This window comes from Drosophila ficusphila, unplaced genomic scaffold (genome assembly GCF_018152265.1).
Source record: "Drosophila ficusphila isolate 14025-0441.05 unplaced genomic scaffold, ASM1815226v1 contig_791, whole genome shotgun sequence".
Lineage (NCBI taxonomy): Eukaryota > Metazoa > Arthropoda > Insecta > Diptera > Drosophilidae > Drosophila > Drosophila ficusphila.
In genome coordinates, this window is record NW_025064737.1 from 18,492,504 (window position 1) to 18,513,816 (window position 21,313).

A 21,313-nucleotide genomic window follows, 5' to 3' on the forward strand; every position below is an offset into this window, starting at 1 on the left:
GACTAACGCGGAAACCAAATAAGACTGAAGGACACTACTCCAAACTGGATTGCCCGTTAGTGTTAGCTTTGGAAATCAAACGCTTATCACACGTAATTATCCAGGGACAATTGCGAGGCGGGAATTAAAAGTTTGCTCCGTGGATAATCGATGTTACTGCACAATGTAACCGAAAGAGTTCAAGGCGAGCTCCCAGTTTGTTAAAGTTACGACTGCTCGTATCTGGAAATGTCTCTGCAGCCATGTAAAATCCATAAATTCCTGACCTTTCAACTTGTGGGCAAGGCAACCGCAACGCAGGCGAAAAACAAAACAAAATGCAGCGCAAAAAAAAAACAAAAAAAAACCCAGAGAGAAAATACGACAAGCCGAACCCAGAGGGCCAGCTGCAGCTGTAGAATTTTTAAGCCGAAATATTTTTTGATTGTCTTACTAAAGGGCATTTTAGTTTTAGGGAAAGGTATCTCAAGAAATTCAAGTAATTAAATATAAAATGCAATTAAGTTTCTTTTCAATTTTTAATTTATTTATTTGCGACTTTTTCTGGGTACTTACAATGTTGTTTAAATATTTTTTCTTTTGTCAGCTAATCAAAAAGGGTTTATTAACTTCGGTGCTGGTAATCGCAGCTCCCGACTTGTTTTGGCTGCCATTCAAAGTTCAGGCGGCGTCTCTTTGGCCGGCCAAGAGGCTTTATGGCCGAGGCTGACTTAAGCCTGATCCTTCTTGGCAGCTGACAACACCCTCGCATCCGTCTTGCGGAGAAAGTTTTGCGGTCTGCGCATTTCTGAATGCACACGCGTGTTTTCTACTCCGCTGACCTTCGCCGGAGCAGATCGTTTAATAATTTGCAGCAAATCGCGAATCGCGAGCCGACTGTTGGCCACGACTGGAAATTGTCTCACATGTCGTGAGGGTCTTGGCCCGCTCGATCAGCGGTTTCGGCTTGATTTTCCCGCCGATCACGGCCACATAATTCATTTTCCGGGCTTCGTGTTTGGGGAAATTTGTCAACCAAATCGTGGCGCTTCTTGTGTGTCATAAATCGCTCTCATCGTGCCAATTGTCTTAACCCAAAAACCAAAACCAAACATAAGTTTCTTCTAAGACCGAAAAATTCTAAAAGGTTAGCAGGGCATATTCCTTTAGAAGACTGGATTCATTTGCCTAACTAGACGTCATTTGAAATTGAGATATGCATGTTGCAACACATCATTGACAGCCGTGGAAACGAAGCGAAAATGCATCTTCAGCTGTCAAAAATTACCAAAAGCCGCTTGTTGTTGCCAATGTTGCCAATGTTGCCAATGTTGCAGGTGTCGGTTTGGTTTCTTTGGCTAAATAGTGCAAAATCGTGAAATCAAATTTGTACACGTTGCTGGCAGTCGATGTCTATTATTCGCTTTATGTTAATCAAAACGGGCAAGCAACTCAGACTTTGGCTGGATTTTGCGTTGTCCTACCAAACTGAAAACTGAAAAGAAACAGACATCTAACACAGACAACTCCGACACTAGGCCACAATTTGCTGGTGTGTTTGCTGCCAAGGTTTTTACATAATTTGGTGGATCCACTGCGGTTGTCTGATGGCTCGGTGGCTTGGTGGCTCAGTGGCTCAGTGGTTCGGTGGTTCGGCGGTTCATCTCCCCCTCGATTGGGGTCTCATTTCGTGGTGCCCGTCGTGTCGCTGCGGTGACTTCGTAGGAGGCAATTTGCATTTATTTCATTTGCCCTCGCAGCTCGAAGGTGTAAGACGGTAGGAAACCATTCAACAGCATTGTTAACTACTGTCTCCTACCCAAAATCGGGAACTCCAGCTAAGAAAACCCTTGTCACCGTCACGAAGTAAAACACAAAGTTTTCATTTGTTTTTTTATCCTGGCGTGTCTCTATTATTTTCTGAGTGGCTTGGTTTACCGGAACCGGGTGGACTTATCGAACGCCATCGGCATAATTGCCGCTCGAACAATTAAAAGCCCAGCCAATAGTTCACCCAACTGACAGCCAGCTCGAAGGCAAACAGAAACAAGCTAATTAGCATTCCGGAAGCAAAAAGAACAAAGACGTGTCTTAGATCCGTACAGTTAAGGGTGTGCGCTTGATAAGGATCTCTGAATCCGGAGAAGTGGATTTTACCCGCTTTAACCATATAAGAAAAACCTCTAGAAACCCACAAATCATGCAAGCCAGACTGAGAAAGTAGCAATATGAACCTATGAAGATGAGTTCGATGGGGGAGTTTTCCGGAATGACCAAGCCAAAGAGAGCCATCTCGAAGAAACAGAGATCCTTGGAATACCGAAATAGAGGCCTCGCACTCCGCTTTTGCTGCTCCTCATAGATTTTCCACTTCGCACTGGTCACTGTATAACCAAATGAGGTATTCAGCGCATTTCGCATTCCTATCAATTCCGCAGTCGATAAAGTCAACCTGAATGCTGCGGAGTACTTTGTGCGCTGGGTGAACTCAATTGAGTTGTATTCCGATCGAATGGAGATAATGCGTACTGGAGAATCGATTAGTGCTGCCAGACTGTCGATTGGGGGCAAAGATGGAGGATCAGTAAAGAGGTACAGCAGTTTTCCCAGGTAATTAGCAGTGACCAGAGTGGTCAACACCAGCCAACCAATCCTCTGAAGCCTAAGATGCATTCGCCAACGTCCACGGAGCAGTTCGTAACAAATCCAGAGAAAAATCAGAAGAATAATGGTTGGATAGGGCAACACCCGCGTCAGCAACTCGGAAACATCCAACTGCCTCTCCACTGGCAGCATGGTGCACCAACTGGCTTGACTCAACGGATAGGATACAGAGTGATAGCGATCCAGGAAAGCCATCGACATTGGCTGAATGCTGGCAGCCACATCTATAATGCCGTTTTCAGCCACATCCAGCAGCTCTATGAAGTTGAGGGGTCGATCATCCGTATATTTATTCACCACTTGAAGTTTTGCATTGAGCTTGTGGGCATAGTTTTCCATTAGATCCCAAACATATCCCAGGATCTGTTTGTTCCCCTCATTGTCCTGGTATAGAATAGTATTTGGCTCAGAGTAGTCCGGCATTGTACGAATCCAACCTTCACGAAGATCCAACATCTTATTGGGATAGAGATCACTAACTTGAGTGAGGTCTGTAAAAGTGTAATTCACCATTTCGAACTGGGGGAAGGCCTCAAATCTGCTCACAATTTGAGTCTCCTCAAAATCGGGAAAAATAGCATTGACATTAATCATTTCTTGACTTAGAGAAAACTGCAGAACTTGGTCCACTAAATATTCATCCCTGTCATCCATGAGTTCGATGAGAACTCTGGCCTGTCTAAGGTATTTTAAACTCCTTGACAGACTTCCCAGAAAAGGTCTCCAATGAAATCCAGGAATGCAGGCCAAAACTAAAAGTCCTTCACCAAGAAATCCATTTAGGATCACAGCTTTGCCGGATCGCCAAATCACCAATGGGAGGTTCCAAGTGGTGGAAAATAGTGTTTCCTCCAATTGGCATTTTTCTTCCGCAGGAGCGTAGAAAAAAATGCTGGTTAACTCTTGACCATGGCTTATTAGCGAAATTAGCTTGGTGGTAAAAGTACTTCCGGTTGAAACCATCTCGAAATACTGACTTGCTTCTGAGGATGGTTCTATATAATATTAGCTACTCTATTTGCTTAATCGAAGGTTTGCTTATGAAGTTTACTTAAACTTAAGTTAATTATAACGTATAGTTCGATGGATACCCATTAGTGAATATTATTATATTTATTATATTTTTATACGTATCTAAGGTACACTTTTTAAATAAATAACTAGCCAATGGATGCCCCAAGATAAATATTTTTATTGCTTGTTAAAATAGAAATCAACCCTTGCTGCTCATAATGCTTTATTATATGTTAAGCACTCACTCTCCTTATAAGTTGTCTAGGCAAACATTTACATAGTAAATAGTAAGTTCCATGGCAAAGACAGCCAATGAAAACAGAAGTACTGCCCCATATAAGTACATAACGAACTTCCATTCGGACATTCGAATCGGTTGCGCCTCGTGGTATTTGCTGAAGTCGCCGAATCGAAATCGTCCTGTCTGCACCATAAGGTAGTAAGCTCTTCGGTACCACAGGGAAATTAGTCCTGCCTCGTGCAAACGTATGATGAACCTCTTTAATTGGTAGCGATGTACGCAGTTTCTTTGATGGATCAACGAAAAGAGCGACAGCTTCTGGACGCAAATGTCCTCCGAGTAGTAAAACAAAGGACGCCTAAAACGCCGTTGTGCCTCCTCGTAAAACTGCCACTTCACAGAGGTCACAGTGTATCCGTAAGATATATTAAAATTATTCCGGTAATAAGCCAAATCAAAAAAGATATCATGTAGCAGAAAAGAGGATTCATATCTACTCCTCATGTCGATGGGGTATTCCATATACTCCTGTCGCATTCCTCTGATTTTGAGACCTGCTTCCTCAACTTCCTGCATGCTGTTCATATGAATTAACATCTGAGGAGCAATGAAATAAGCCAAAAGTTGGGCTTGCAGGAAGCAAAGAAGTGCTAGATGAACCAATGGTTTAATTATTTGAATAAGTGGACCTCTATACTGATTTCTACGATTAAAAAAACGGTGCAGTAAGTAGAGGATCAGCAAGAAGAGCCAAATCCAAGGTGAATCCACCATTCCGATCAGTGCGTCTCGACTACTTAGAATCCTCTCAGTTGGTAGCATCACACACCAGTTTCCCACTATCATTGGATAGCTATAAAAAAGTACATTGCTGCCGTGCAAATTTCTAAGGGGCCTTACACTGGCCGCTATATCCACAGTATTGTTCCTGACCAAATCGATAACCTGGGTGTAACTGAGGGTCTTTTCGAAAACGGGTTCTCCTGCCAACTGAAGACTTCCATTTATATGTTTAGCGAATTCAATCATAAATTGCCATACTGGTCCATCGATTTTATAGGAACCATTCAATCCCTTTTGCACAATTGTATGGGGTTCAGAATTGTCTGGCAAAGTGAGTATGGGATGTCCTCGTAGATCGTTCAACTTGTTTGGAAAAAGGGTAAGATATGCATGATAAACTAGTTTTGAAACTCGAAGTTCCGGAAACAGTTCGTAGGAATAAAATATTCCAGTGGTAAAAAAGTTCCACGAAAGCAGCAAAACATTGGGCATCTTTAGCTCCTGACTGAGTTTCACTATTTTCCAGATTGTATTCAGGTCTTCTGCTCCACAAAGCTGTAATACCACCGGAATGCTACGCATCTGTTCCAGCATTAAACTCAAGGCATGCAACATCTCTTTGTATTGGTAAAGCTTCATACAAGCCACCGCCAGTAAGTTTTTGTCTTGTAGGTATGCTTGATAATGTGGATATGTTTTATCATCCCAAAGTAAACTCGTTGAATTATCAGTTCTCAAAACCTCTTCAAACCAGCAATCACAGGAGTCCAAGCGATAGTAGAGCAGTGTCCTGAACCGTATCTCCATCTGCAGGTGATTCCAGAACCTCTCAAGAACCTCAACTCGAGGCCAATAAGAATTGTAATCCAACTGCACTTGTTGCCACATGCCAGAGTTTTGAACTAGTGTCCCATTGAAGGGTTGGTCCGCAGCTTTTATGACCCAGCCTACCATTGTTCTGTGCGATTTGAAGGTGTCAGCGTTTTTAAGGGCTGACTTGCAGAACCCCTTCGGCCACTCGCTTCAAACGCCAGTGCAGTGGAGTTTTTGGAATACAATGCAATACAACGAATGCAAAGGAGCTCGCGCCAACGCTCAAAAGCAAAAGTTGCGACGCACAAAATTGTGGCTTTTCTGACCTGTCGCCAGAGTGACCCAAATAAACAAGAGACAATGTTGCAGAGGAGGGATATTCGAACTGGAGATACCCTCTTCCCATTCTAAAATTAAATTAAAATTTGTTGGATAGAATAAGGGTTTTAATAAAGGATCAATTCACAGATTAAAATTAACATAGGTAAGTATGAGTTATAGGGCTATATCCTATTTATTTTGTTTATTTTTATAGCTTTTATTTTTTATAGATTTATATATAGATCTTTATACATCATGTTCCACCCGACATACCTCACTTCCTTGACTTCTGGTGAGTAGAAAGACAATTGCTGGCGAGTCGAACAAGAAACCAGCGTGTTGACAATGGTCAAAAGACCGGGCCAAATGTGAAGATGCAGCTGGGGATCTTCGAACCCGCTAACCCGCGACCCCTCACCCGACCCCCGACTGGCATGCCGGCCAAATGAATTGTTGTCTTCTTGGCCACTTCAGGGTACCAATACTCGGTTCCACGAGCACACCCACTGCATGTTGCAGGTTGCAGTTTGCAGGTTGCCGCTTGCTGGTTGCTGGTTGCAAGTTGGTGGTGGCAGGTTGCAGGCTCTTGGACTCTGGCTCCGCACAAGACTGGCAGCCATGTCCATGTCATCATCATCATCATCATCTTCCCATGCACAGCGGCATTTTGGTGCTTTGGCTTTCGATGGTGTCGTCGTGGTCGTGGCACTTGTTTTATCGTCATTTTACAGGCATTTTTCATAAATTACAGTTTATTGTTGTTTGATAAACGGTCAGCGGTGGGCGCTACTTGTATTTTGTGACCAGCAGCGACACGCAAATAAACCCAAAGCAGATATTACAGCGATTTTATTGTATTAACAACGTTGTCGCATCATCATCGTCGTTGGCGTTTGCCGTTCGTGTTTGTTTGTCTGCCTTGATAAGTTAAGCGTTGACATCTTTATGCACCTGTGTGGGCACCAAAACGAGGCATATTCCCGCCGCAATCAAGAAGTCATGTGAAATGCCAAATAAAAGCCGAGCTTTACGGCCGAAATTAATGGCTTTCCCGTGGAGCCTGAGAACTTTTTCGATTGAAAACCGCACCCTTAAGTGCGGCACTGAAACGAAATTATTTTGCGCCCATATTTCAGTGGCGCTTAGAGAACCCAACGAATATGAGCCGTAACTCACCCACTTATGATTTACGATCCGAGAGTCGAGGCCCCCGAGGCTTTGTGGGCATTTTGGCGCGCAAATTACCAATGCAAATATGCATCCGCAGAGTGTCTATTGAGTGGGGCAGAAGTGCGGTGGCGCGGCGAGATTTGCATAATTTTATGGCCACAAATTCCACTTAAACAACTTAATTAGATTTCAAAGAGCAGCCAGCAAAAGGCTGATTTGAAGGCACTTAAATAAATAAACAAAATTCGAAAATGGAGAATGGATGGCTTGTCCCTTTGGGGCAGCCGTTTTTTTATTTATGAGAGTGGCCAGCGCCATTTTGGCCAAGTCGATTACCGAGCGAGTGCAGTGGCTGGGACTTATCTCCCACTGCGGTACAACACCGACCAACTAAATGGCCACAAACTGGATATGGATCTGGAACCCGGACCCACTTGGCCTGGCACTTGGATGGCTGGCTGGCCCCCCGATCGATTGGCTCGATCTAATGGCAGCTAATCTAGTTAACAGTTTTTCAATTATAGACGATTTGGTGCAGCTGATAATAAATGCGATAAAACATATTTCAGGCCAACGACGCCAATTGGCCAGATTACATCAGAGATTGCCGGGCCGCGTTTGGGCGTAGTTCGGCTGCAATTGTCAAAACCATTTGGCCCGTTTGGGCCGGGCTCATTTGTTGGCCATATTGTTAGCTGGCTGCGGGCGCTAATTGATTTGCCAGCTTGTACGCGCCAAATGTGGATCATTAAAAACTTAATTAGCGGCCGGCATTCATTAGGGCTCGGACCGCCCTTCGACTCGATCGCCCTTTAATTACACATTCTGATCGGTCCGATCCAATCTGATTTGATCCGATCCGTTGGCCAATTCAATTCGGTAAGTCTATGAATCTAGTAACCAAAACTGCGTATTGAGAAATCCGTATTGAAGTGATGCCCCGGGGTCAAGCAAAGCAATCTTTTTTTTTCCCATTTTGGCAACAAATAAAATTAATGAGCGCAGAGCTGGCTGCACCGCTAACCCAGTTCAAGTGGCTGGCCAAATGTCAGTTGGGCATTTTCTGATAAATGTGCCACATGGCAACGAAACTGGGCAGCAAACGAAAACGAAAATGAAAATGTTGCAAATGCAGGGCGAGCAGGAGCCCCTCCCGAAAAGGTTGTTCGCCCGTCACAGTCACATCATAATGATGCCCTCGATCCGCCTCGGATCAGCTCCAGGGTTAGATCCGTCCTCTGTCCTCCATCCTTCATCCTCCAAGTCGTGCGCCGTCAACGAGGAATATGTCAGGGTCTGGGGCCAATTCAATCCAGCCGTGTCCATTCCGTTCCGACCAAATCTGATCCGGCTCGAAGTGTGCCTGTTTAGTAAACACTACGCTGGCCAGCGGAACAAAGTCGCCCTCAGACAAGAAGTCAAAATGTTAAAAATGTGTTGCAGCTCTTGGTGTTTGTACGCTTTCCAAAGGGTTCAAAAAGTTAATCTATTTCAAAACTTTCTTTTTATTTATAAATTTATAACGCAAATATTAAAAACGCACAATCCTTCAACCCCCTTTAAAAAGTCTTACATATTTAATGTATTCATTTAAACCCAAGAGATTTATCCATACATACACTTATGAAGTTAAGGGAATCTCAAAAAGTCTTTGCACTGACTTCTCGACTTTTTAATCTTATTTGTAGAATATGAATTAATTACTGTTTTTTCCTATATAAATTTATTTTATTTAATTAACTATCATATGTAAGAGCACCTCGAATTCCCCAAAAGCTGGATAGTTTCTCCCATTTGTGTGATCTCTCCTTGACGTTCTGTCGGCGTGACAGCTTTGGGCCACAAAAAATTGCCAACTAATGTCGAAAAATCGACCTGGCCAAATCAAAAAAAAAAAAAAAAAAATCACAAAAAAAAACGAAACTTGCATATGACCAAATTTTGAGTGCTGGCGGCGCTTCTGCTGCAGCGGATTTCAAAACGAATCTCAGAACTCGCCATCGATCGATCGCCCCGCAATCTATTGTTGGTAACGTTGCCGGGTTGGCCTGGCAGTCAATAAAATTATAAATGGCACTTATTAGACCGAACTATTTCTTGGCACCGCTTCGCTTCGCCGGGTCGCCGGAGCTGCAGTTGATGTATGTAAATATAATGAAGCGAATATCGGGCTAATTAAAATAAATTCAGGGCGTGGCGAGCTCTCATGCCGTTCGCAATTAAAATAATTGCCTAGCCGTCGACGGCTGACTGGAGTTGCATAAGTCTAACTCGGCTGCCTCTTGGTTATTTGTGGTGGCTATTGTTGGATGCGGAACTGCGGCTCCCAGCCAAAGGAAACGGAATATGAGCCACTGATCCAGTTTGAATCCGGGAACGATACACACAAATTACAGCACTTTTCGTTTGAAATCGCCTAATGTCTTGTGGCAATTTAACAAATTCGTATAAAACAAATGAGCTCAAATGGAGGTGAAGAAATTTTGAAATTTTTATGTATTGACCCATTATGTCTTGATTTATCGCTGGAGAGTGTAAACGTGCCTTTCGAGCTCGGCCATAATTCGGCTTAATCGCTTTATGATGAATCTTAGACATAATATTTTCAACCTTAAACTCAGTATAAAAGCGTTCATAAAAGCACCAATAAAATGTTTATTTTGACATAAACATACAAAATCAGAGCACCATTTGATGATTATTACTGTTCGACAAAAACTTGATCTTTTTCTTATAACTTGAACTCGTAAAATGCTAATTTGAACAAACTTATATTTGTTCCGGTAAATTTGATATTCTTTTTTTTGCAGCTAAAAGCTTTGCTAACTTTCGTTCACCTTTTTATGAGCCAGACTTGTGAAATTAAATTTATTTTGAATTTTAATTATTCTAAGTCTTATTCTCCTTCTGATATTAAGAAACATTTTTTGATGAGTGGAAGTACCATGATGAGTAGTGTTCCTAACAGGTGCTGAAATCTATCTGCCATGGATATGATTCGTGTTGGCAGTGCTCGGCTTTTCACTCGTCGCCCGTTTAAACAACAAAACCAGGAAGTCTATGACAATTATAAATCATCTTCGCCTTGCGTTTTGCAGCTGTCATGATGAGCACTTCACTTGCCAGCTCGTCGGCAACAGTTGCTCATTACACCAGCAACATCAAGAGCAGCAGCAGCAGCAACACCAACAACTGCAACAGCCCCCACACCGGCAGCAAATGGGTGCAAGTCAAGTGCTGAGGCAAACAGGGCGTCTAGCCGTTTTTCCTTGGATCCCCCTCAGCCTTTTTAGCCGCTTTTGTTTGCTCTTCCGACTGACGCAGCTAACTGGATTCCGTTTGTGGCTTAGATAACATTTGGCAAGCGGCAAGTTGATGTCAAATTTCTGGACATGCAGCGAAAGGTTCTTAAATTAGAAAAGCGTGTGCTGGCCATTCCTGTGACTTCCCCTTTCCGTTGCGGTTGGCCAAAGTATTTTCACATGTTCACTGACTTGGCCGCAACTCGGTTTCTGGCTCTGGGTCGTCGTGTCGAGCTTTTGCTGTTGCTATTGCTATTGCTGTTGCTGTTGCTGTTGCTGTTACTGTTGCTGTTGCGTCTATTAAAATGCTATTTTGACTGGAGTAGTTTAGCCAAACACGGGGGGGCGGTCGGGTAGTCATCATCATTTCGAGTGCTGAAAAGCATTTTTATGTTCTCGTGGCGTCAAGTGCCGCAGGAAAACGGCCGAAAAACAAGAACAATGTTGATGATAATACTAACAACAACAGTCAGCTAGACTGCAACTGCGCGGCGTGCAAATAATGCAATTTGTGCAATGCGCCATCGCAAACGTGGGAGTCAAAAAAAGTTGGCTCTGGAGCTCCGGAGACTGCCTCATTTTAGTAGCTTCCCCACTGAGCAACAAAAAAAAACTAAAAACAAAAAGAAAAACCACTGTCAGTCAGTCAGGCAGTCAACCAGGGAGCCGCAGTTTCTGAATTTTCCTCAGTTTCCTCAGCAGTTGCTGTGTGGCCAACGTTGATTGCATTCTTGGGGCTGCCGCTGCCGCAAAACAAATAAGTGCATTTAGTGTTTAACAAATGTTCGCTTTTGCGCTGATGGCGATGTTGATAAGACCGGGCAGAATGGATTAACAGCAATAAGCCCGGCCCGATGACAACCGCGATCCGGCGATGACAATTGATAATGCCCCCGCACGAGTTATGATGATGATGATGAGAGCTCGCTTGCCTGACTGCCAAACGCTGCCTTAATGAGACTCCAAAACCCGTCAGCACTGGGAAAAATTTATGGTTTCTATTTAAAGACTGAATCTTTGTTGGCTAAAAACACAATTAAACTGATTTAAGGTATGTGTTTAAGTTTCGAATGATCTGCAGAAAAAATGGGCAATTCAGCATTTCGAGAAGCCCTAACTCCATTAATTTTATTCCGAATCCAAATTGGCATATCTCTAAATATTGTGATGGAATTCCTGAAAAAAAATACGTTGAGATTTTTCAAATCGGTAATGGTCCAATTTTTGACCCCTGTTCATGTCAGATTTTTCCTAATTTTCCATGAATTGCAATGGGGGACCCAAATCAGCACTTCCAGTAGCCATAACTCGGACAATTTTTATCCGATCTCAAAGTGGCATACCTCTTAACATTTGTGGTGGAATTCCTGAACGATTTCCGTTGGAATTTTTCAAATCGGTGATGGTCCATTTTTTGGATCCTGCTCATGTCAGATTTTTCCTAATATTCCATAAATTAGCACTTCCAGGGGCTATAACTCGGACAATTTTTATCCGATCCGATTTTTATAGACCTACACATTTTATTTTGTTTAACTAGGTTTTTTCTGGTGTGTGAGAATTTAATTGTGTGTCAGCGCTGGCCGCCAAATGGCAGGGAAATGAATTGCAATCTTGTCCGGGGCCATAGAAATTAAAGCGCATTGAAACGGCGGCCGTAAAGACCGGCTGAAGGCATTTGAGCCAAAACGCCCACGCCAGGCGGGCGAAATTTCACCGGCAGCAAGGCAAACACACTCGAAAACCTGCAGCCAAGTGGATGTGGATGTGGATGTTGCTGTGAATGTGGATGTGGATGTAGCTGGAAATGTGGATGTGGAGCAAGATCCGCTTGGACGCGGTGGTGGTAACCGAAGCCGCTGGAGGCAGACAAACGAGCGACAGCCACGGGTGTCGCTTTGGCGGGCTGCATTTAAATTAAATTAGAGCTGCCAGCTCTCTAACTGTAACAATGAGTGATGCACGCACTAAAAGCTGACGACCAGCTCATCAAGCGGCGATGTTTGGCCGTAAATCAGCCAAAAGAGAGATGTCTTTGCCATCGACGACAATTGCAATTAGCCCGGAACCTGCCGTTTGCCCCATCAATACCGATTGAAATGCTGCCAGAACCAGATTTAACCATGACCGAACAACCAAAGAGTTGAAAAACCAAACAACCAAACAACCGAGGAGCCGAGGCCAAATGGAACGCCCCCGCCAAAACGATCGCCGTTTTATGGCCCGTCCGGGTGTCAAGTAATTCGTCATGGCTTGTGGCAGGTCGCAGCAGTCCAGTCTTTAGTCTCTAGACTCGAGTGTAGTCCGGTCCACAGATCCGTTTGCATGCAAATTAGAACAAGCTGGAAAAACACACGACCGAGATGCTGACGCTGACAAACGGATTTGGCATGCACCTGCAACGCTGCGGATTGGGATTTCGATGTGCATTTCGAGCTGACCCCTGAGTTGGCTTTCACAGCGCTGCAGCACTTTCAAGTTCAGAGACAAATGGCTAAGCATTCGATTCGATTTACTTTTAATTTATAATTTGGCAAACCTTTTGAACCGCACTCCGGCTTCCAATTGGAAGCAGCCGGCAGGAGCAGGAGCTGGAGCTGCAGCATTCTCGGCGGTAGAGAAATGAAATTGTCGATGGCCGTCGCCCTGGCAATTTGTGGATGCAATTTCATTTTGTATTCGGTTCCGCATCATTGCCGTGCAGCGGTAGAAGTCCGAAATGGCTTCCCATTGATTCAAAAAGCGGTGAGACACTTACAAAAATGGTCGCTCAAAATATAAATAAGGGTTTCAGTATGGATAATAATATAAATAGTTGTATAGAAAGTATAGAAAGTGAAATCCTAGGAGAGTTGTCTGCTTATTGTATTTAATTAAATTATCAAACATTTTCATTAAATTATTTATACCTATGTTATGATTTTCCATAGTTTGCTGAAGAAACACTTGCTCTAAATTCCGCACAGTGCACGCGAAACAGTGAGCAATAAAAGTAAAAGAGTGCAAATAAAATCAGGTCAAATGGCGCTCGCTGGGCTCCATTTCGGGGCCAGTCAGCCGCACGTATTCGAGGACCATTTGTTGGCCAGTTGGGAGACGCAAAGACAGGCTAATCCCGGCTTCCCATGGATGGGCACTCCTTTCCCGAGGCCTGACCCTGGCAGCATTTAAATCGCGGCTTAATTGACTTTTGTGCCAAAGACACAGCTGCGTATCCCCACAGGCGAGCCAAATGCGAATCCGACGGGACGGAGTCGGGTCCAATGGAGAGTCAAGTGTGTCGTTGTCAAGGCGACGTGGACAAGACATCAATCATCACTAAATTAAAAATGGGAAACGTTTAAGATGCCATCCAGTGGCCGCAGCGGCGGTGAGAGCGAATGGGAAGGTGAATGTGGGCATCGAATTCGATCCTAGCCGATCCAAACCGAACGATTCGATCCGTCCGATCCGAAACTCATAAATAATGCAACAGCCCAGCAGCGGCAGCGGCAACAGCAACGGCTATAGCTACAGCAAATGTCACATTAAACAGGCGATATTAAAGCTGAAAAGCAGATGACACCGAAATCATGTTAGGCGGCACTTGAATGAGTATCAAACGGCAGCTGCCATAAACACACAAACACACTGTCGGGGAACGCGATTCTGTGCCAGGAGGAGCACTTGGTTGGAGTCGAAGTCGGTTGCCCAAGATCCAACTGCATTATCCGAGATCCCAGCGCCGACTCCTGGAGACAGTCGTTTTACACTTGTCGCCGGCAGTGACCAAAGTTGGCAATTGCCGCGCCACTTTTATGTGGCCTCCGCCTCTGGGACCTGCGGACGCATCAAATACTCGCTAGGTGCAAACGCCGCACGTCAATTGCTGCATTAGGCGGCGATTTCGATTCCGATTGCGATACTAGTACACCCACACTCGAAAAAACTGGGTGTTATCTGTGCCAAAAAGTCAAAAATACATGTCACTAAATCCATATTGGGAACAAACCTTCCCAAAATAGTTAATAAACATTCAGTAAAATATTTGACACCCTTTGTTTGATTGTATTTCTTTTAATCAAAGAAGAGAATTTTTGTATCTCAAACATCTTTTTTTCGAGTGTACTATCACCTCTGCCAATCGCAGCTCCAATTCCGATTCCGCACAAACAAGTTGTCATTGTCGCGTTATTTATGACAATGTTCGGGATGTTTCTGTTACCCTTTTGCAGCGCGCGACTCCTGCAACACTTGTTTATGTTAATGCCGTTCGGCGGTGGTTCGGAGACTCAGCTTCAGCTCCCGCCCCCATCCCCCTTCCCCCTTTTTAGTGACCCCCTCGCCACTGCAATGACAGCGGCCTCCCATTCAAGTGTCCGTCAATTGGCTTCGTTAATAGAGTTCGAGGCGGCAAGTTCGTGCTGCCGGGAAGCTGACCAAAAGTGGCGGGCGTGTGACAATTAAATTGTCAAAGCCGCAACCTTTGGACGTGTGGCAAGTGTCGCCTGTCTGTTGCAGCAGCAGCAGCTCATCGTGCCCCTCTCTCTTTTACCATTTCGCTTATTTGAGCCCCTTTCAATTATGATTTGTATCGGAAATTTTAAATAAAAATGTTCTCACAAGCACTTTTCGCTTCCTTTTTGGCCCGATAAATGAGCCACGATAGCTTTAATGTCCAGGCGTGGCTGGCCAGGAAATGTGTGAGCACTTTTTGTTGCGGCTTAATGAAATTCATATAATTTTATTCAATTTCTTATCAGTCTGCTTTGGCCCTAAGCAAGTGGCCCAAAAGAGCGAGCCGGCTCTCTTAGCCAGTTTTCTCTTTGGCAGCAAAACTCGCAGCCGACTTCTCGGTCGACGTCGTTCCAGACGCCTGGCTTGGAACCCCTTTTTTATTGGTCAAAAGCTGATCGGCAACTGATATTGCAGCCAACTGGAAATGAACCGCTACGGCTGGCGCTCGCCACTGGAAGGCCGAGAGAGTTGGCCGACAGAGAGCTTGGCTAAGAGCGAGATTCGCGATAAACACGAAGCAACGAACGACGCTGGCAGCGATCGGTGCGCAACAGGTTTTCTTGGCTTAGCGCTTTTAGCGGCTTTTTTTCCAGCCAGCCGTTTCAGCCAGAGAGTTCGGGCCGTACTTCTACTGTTGTTGTTGTTGTTGTTGTTGTTGGGGTGCTGGACTGTATTACTCGGTCAGTCGGTCTTCGAGAGGTTGTTGCCTGTTTTTGCCGAGAGATTTTAACGTTTTGCAACGCTGCTGTTTCTGCTGCTGCTGCTGTTGCTGCTTCTCCTGCTGCACCGGCAACTGCAATGTGTTGCTGCTGTTGCTGTTGCTGTCGCTGCTGCTGCTGCTGTTGCTGCTGCGTCGCTGCTGCAGCAGTCGGCCTGCGAGCCGATTGCAATTTTCATCCTCTTGCAGTTTCTGTGCGACTTTCTTGCGGGACTGTTTGAGCTGGTTGCGACTGCGCGCTAAAAAAGTTCGCGATTTTTGTGTGTGAGGATTGGATTTTCTCGATTCGCTGGCGAATCGCGTGCGCGTTTTTTGTTGTCGCGTGCGCGCGTTTCCAGGGCGTTTTGCGTGCGATTTTCATCGCTATCGTTGGATGGCCAATGAACTGCGCGGATATCGAAATGGAAATGCATTTTTCGGTTGGGGGTGAATGAAAACGAAAATCCCGATCCCGCCTGCAGCTGGCACTCAAACTTAATCTGTTAGTGTGCGGCTACCTACAGAAAAATAGTGCTCGTAAAAAGTCTGGCCAACAGTAAAAAGCCATTCAGTGCGGCCATAAAACCAAATCAAAACATATATGCCAGTTTGTAGCTACATATGCCCTATGCCAAGACAAGACTAGCATACATATAAAGTAATATTAACAAAAGACCAAACTCGTTTCGATCGGCGACAAAAAACATACGAGAGTATAAATAAAAAAGGCAAATTAAATTAAATTCATTTTTAATTACTTGCTGGCCAAAAGATCACATAAAGAGCGTGCAATAAAATATTTGTATCAGTAAATTAATTATATTGTATATAGAAAAACATGTTGGAATAAAGCGGTCTTTTAATGACACACAATTAAAGAAACAGAGGCTCTAACTTAGCCGCCGATTTAGCTTCAGCAGTTCAGTTCAATCTTCGCGTCGGGCTCAATAAATACAAAAGACTTAGGCAACGAACGCGCTGCCATTTTGTGGTGTCATTTGCTTGCCGCAGATAACGGCGCTTCGGGCGCCTCCAAATTGTCGAGTGATAGCAGCCGTAACAAACTAATTGACAACTCAAATCCTGCCGAACGGCCAGGAAAAACACAAAAAAAAAAATAAAAATAAGATAAAAAACAATTGTTAAACAACGTTTCGCCTGCCACTCGGATTGTCGGACTGTCGGTTTGTCGGCCTGTCGGCTTGTGGAGCTGGTCGGCAACCCCACTTCAATCAAATCGCTGCGCTGCCCCAAACGACGACAATTGCCAAGTGTGCCGCTTAATGTCTTCAAATGCATTTCACCAACACAGCCAGCCTGCTGCTGCAGCACAACAACGAAAAAAGAAGCTGAAATAAATTTACATAAATATTTCACTTGCCAGTTTTTGCTGCCAACCACATCCGCGTTTCATAGATTGAGCCTGGCCAAGATATCCGAGAGTGTGTCTGTGTGTTGTGTGTGTGGCATCGGCATTGGCATCGCGTGTGTGTATTTGTTGCCTTACTTCTGCGCGATCCCAAAAGGAGATTCTGGAGGGGAGATTCCGATTCGGAGAGCCAGCCGTCAAAAGCGTATTTGCCCTGCCGCAGGTGAGTTGAACGGTGTAGTTGAACCGGAGTCGAAGCGTTTGCCTCGGTTTTACGCGTTTGTAATTGCATTTTATGTGCAACTGCCGCCCATCTAGCGCTTGGCTTCTGGCCAAACGGAGATTTATCAATTAGCAGAGGCAGCGATTTCAAATACAATTAACTGACAAGTCAGCTGCCGCTTTTTTTTTTGTATTTGTTGTGTTTTTTTTTTGTTTGGCCATAAAACCGTTAGCTAAAGCATTTTTAACTACAATTAATTGCTATGGTTTAGAGTGAGAAACATACAAACAGTGAAAATACCAGCATAGCTCTAAAAATAATTTATCTCCAGTCGGGCTTATGCTAACGCCAAAGTAAAGTCCAGCAACAACAGCCAGCAACAACGATAATCAGAGTGAGCCATAATTACAAGTTCAGTTGAGCAATTTAAATAAAAACACTTCAACACTTTAACAATTGACGCGTCCACATTGTCAGTGGGATTTGTTGAGAGTCTTGTGATGCAATTTATTGGAAAAGCGATTTTTTCTTCCTCCTGTTCAATTAAGAGGAAATACAGCTGTGAGCAAACTGAGTTTTTCTTTTTGTTTCATCTTGTGTGGATAATTACAATTGCATGAGGCTTTCAGTGTTTCATTTGGAGAGGAACTGGGGATGTTGGTCATTGCTGATGTTTGGCAAATAATGGTGCTTTTAATGATTTATCAAATAGAGGTATATGTCTCGCTTTGACTAAACGATGCTTAATGTTAGTAATTACAGGTATTCAATTTGTACTTTTATGCCCCATAAAAAATGATTTGGAAATTGTTAACCACGTGAAGGATGTAAAAATTATTGCTGCTTTTAATTTATTTGCGCATCAAAGAGGCTTTTTAACATGTTTTACAAAAGCAGTTTTTACCGTCATATTTGTGACCAAATGGGTTTACTTTAGAAGACCTTTTAAATCCATAAAGAAGAGTATACGTTTTTATGTTTCGATCGTACAACTAAGCGGAACGCAAATTAAAAAGCCTAATTAACTTTAAGGAAATCGCAATTCAAGACTGAAAAAAAGAGGCAGGAATAATGTTTATAAATAAATATGCAAAGAATTATTTAATTCTCGATTCTCACAATTGCGAAACGCAAGTCACGAGATCCGCAGCCAGCAGGGCGTGTGCTTTTAAGGGGCGGAGGGAATGAAATTAAATGAAATTTATGGCCTGCAATGATGACGACAACAACAACAACAGCTGCATCTCACACAGCTGAGCTAAAAAAAAAGCAAAAAAGAAAAAAATAGCAGCTACGATAACAACAATTGTTTAATTGCCGAGCTCTGACAAAGAAATCTCCGAGCGGTTGGGACAAAACGCGACAAATGAGTGCAAGAAATGCTGCTGCGATTCTCGGTAGTCTGCGAGTTGTTAATTGTGGACTCGGATGAGTCAACAAGAAATTTTCTTAATAGCTGTTGTTACCGTTGCAGCTTTTTCCTCCTTTTTTTAATTAATACTTTTTTCTGCTGCCGCCGCTGCTATAATTTATGAACGTTTTTTTGCGGACAGCCTGCTGCTGTTGGCTGCAATTAATGTGACTGATTCAAAGCGTTGGTAGCGCGTTGCATTTGATTTGCTTGGCCAGTAATTGTGCTCATTATGCCGGGCCATTGTTGTTGCTATTGTGGCTTTTTTTCCCCACCGACGAACGCGTCATTACACATGTTGTCTAGACCGAATGTCTGTCTGTCTGGCTAACAGGCTGTCTGTCTGTCTGTCTGTCTGTTCGACTGTCGTTTAGTCAGTGGAGCTGTCAATCTAGTTGGCTGACGATTAGCCAGCACCTGCTGCCCTTTGTCCACACCATTGATTGCCATCGATGACGCACTTGGTTGACATTTGATTGCTGCTACTGCTGCTTCAATGTGATGTCATCACCTCGAAATGTCACGCATCCCAGCGAATCGGAATCCAATGTTCTAGCTGCAAGTTCGTTGCCCAAGTCTTTTGTTTCGCCACTCCCTCGCATTTCTGGCTTACACCAAAGCCATCGATTACCGCAACCCAAAAAGCAACCGTAATGAGGCATGCGCAAATATTTCGCCTATTACTCAACCCCAAACCAGCCAAGCAAACAGCACCACCAACAATGGTCGAAAATCGATGACTATAAGACGTTAGCAGGCGCCAACTTATGCATGCATACGGTTTTCAAGTTTCCAAGTTTCCAATTCCCCCATAGCAGTCAGCGAGTCAGTCAGTCTTCTCGATGTGAAGAGTTTTCACTAATTTCAAGCCGCCGCCGAAACAAAACACGCGAATCGAACAGCAACGGCAGCTTTAGCGGCAGCCAAAGCGGCAACAACATCAACAATGATAGACAGTGCTGCATAAATAAAAGTAAATTTAATGACAAGCAAAATATTTCTTGTCATGCCTATCAGATTACAAGATTTCTATATGAACCCCCCGACGACGATTCACCGCCACATCGCATCGCATCGTATCGCAGCGCCCATATACAAATTACATACGTGTTTGCCTGTGTCGTTAGAGCATGATTACTGGCTCTCCAGAAGAGACAAACCGTACGGTTACATGTGGCCCAGTACATGACAAAGCCGTTAGTGTCATTTGAATGCGAATGTTGCAAATGTTACGGGCTACGAGTGCCTGGCATCGCCAGGTGATGATGCTGTCAAGAAAGGTGTCTCCACTTCCATAAATCGCCGCCAAAAACAGGCTTTGATACAGCCGACATGGCCAAAAGATGTACAAACTACAAGAGCGGACTACAAACCCATTGCATTCTCCATTGAGAAATTGACCCAGTTTACACTGGCTAACCTTCAGAAGTTCAACATGAACAGTAGGAAGCAACGAGCTCCCATCGGACATTCTCATCTGTTTCGGTTAATTGTCTTCGATCAGAGGAGACCTCCGCCGGGTGGGAAAACATTTTTTGGCCATTACAAGCCCAATTGCCAAACGAAAATCAATTTCACACATTACAACAGAAACAAATCGAATCGAATCGAAACGGAATAAAGGCCACGGAAATTCAAACTTCAAAACCAGACACAAAGACGCATGAAATTGCTAATTGTGCGAATGAAGGGCCAGGCCTTAATCTTACAAAAAAAAACAAAAATATACCATGAGATATATACTTAGAAATATAGGCAGAAAAACGCCGTGGGCCGCCACAATTAAATTCGTAGCGAATTCCCAGGCAACAAAGGAAATTTAATTACGCCGCATGTGGCAGGGGCAGCCCTTTGAAATCGGTTTTGGTCTGTAATCAAGTGAGAAATTTCCAAAAGGCCTAATGAATATTTTTAATCGAGCAGAAAACTGGGCGTGATCGTTTTATATTGGTCTGTGTCTAAAGAAAAATCGAATTTAGTTAAACATTGGGCGCTAAACTTGTCTATGAAAGGAGGTCATCAGAAATTCAGTTTTGGCAAGTGTTTTGTCACTCTGACTGAACAATGGGGGAAAACTGACAGCGCTAATTAATTGCAATTAAAAATGCGTCTTATTTTTCGACTTCCCCTAATTGGAAGCCGCGAACTTGTCCAACAAATTCCGTTGGCTCCCCAAATCGACTATTTTCGACTTTATCAGCGCAAAGCCATCGAGCAGGCGAGCGGCACATTCTATGTTTATTTAAATGGATAATTTGCTTAATTAATTTTCGAGTTGAAACGTTTCGCATTCATCATTTTAATTAGCCGCATGTTTGGGCTCGAGCCTCTTCGTTTATAAATAATTTATAAATATTGATTTGACAAAGATGTGCGGCAATAAACATCTGTGAGCTATTAATTAAGAAAACGCAGTCGGCGCTCAATGTCCAATATCGAACACTCAATATCGAATGTCTGATCCGATGCGAGGAAGCCCGGGTAGCATTAATCTTCCGGACAGCTTTTGGCTAAAATTCCGCATGGGGAGACAGTCATTTATTTCACGTTAATGGGCCTGCAACTAAAAATCGCAATAAAAACAAGAAAAATATCACAATTATTGCTTTGTTTTCCAGTTTATTAGATCTTACAGGCAACACCAAAGACAAAGGCCACAAAAGATCGAGTCGAAATTAGTTTTCCTTTTGTTTCTGCCAGTCCATTTCATTTGATTTATTTTCCCCTGCATCCATCGCTGCTGCGATTTGCATATTTCTCGTAGGTGGTTCAATGAACTTGCGGTGGAGCCGCGGGGGAGTCGTTAGATGAGGCGGCTGCGGTGGTGCT

General features: G+C 43.7%; 2 protein-coding genes across 2 annotated transcripts; both read right to left on the reverse strand.

Annotated features, from left to right (window-relative positions):
• Window positions 1-1,969: 1,969 nt before the first annotated feature.
• LOC108091622 lies at window positions 1,970-3,606 on the reverse strand. The gene is given in 2 exon segments (XM_017190918.2): window positions 1,970-2,238; window positions 2,241-3,606. Coding segments are annotated over 2 exon segments (1,635 nt in total).
• A 301-nt stretch (window positions 3,607-3,907) lies between these two features.
• LOC108091620 lies at window positions 3,908-5,569 on the reverse strand. Its single transcript, XM_017190916.1, has one exon. The coding sequence runs from the start codon at window positions 5,567-5,569 to the stop codon at window positions 3,908-3,910; it is 1,662 nt and encodes a 553-aa protein (XP_017046405.1).
• Window positions 5,570-21,313: the final 15,744 nt, after the last annotated feature.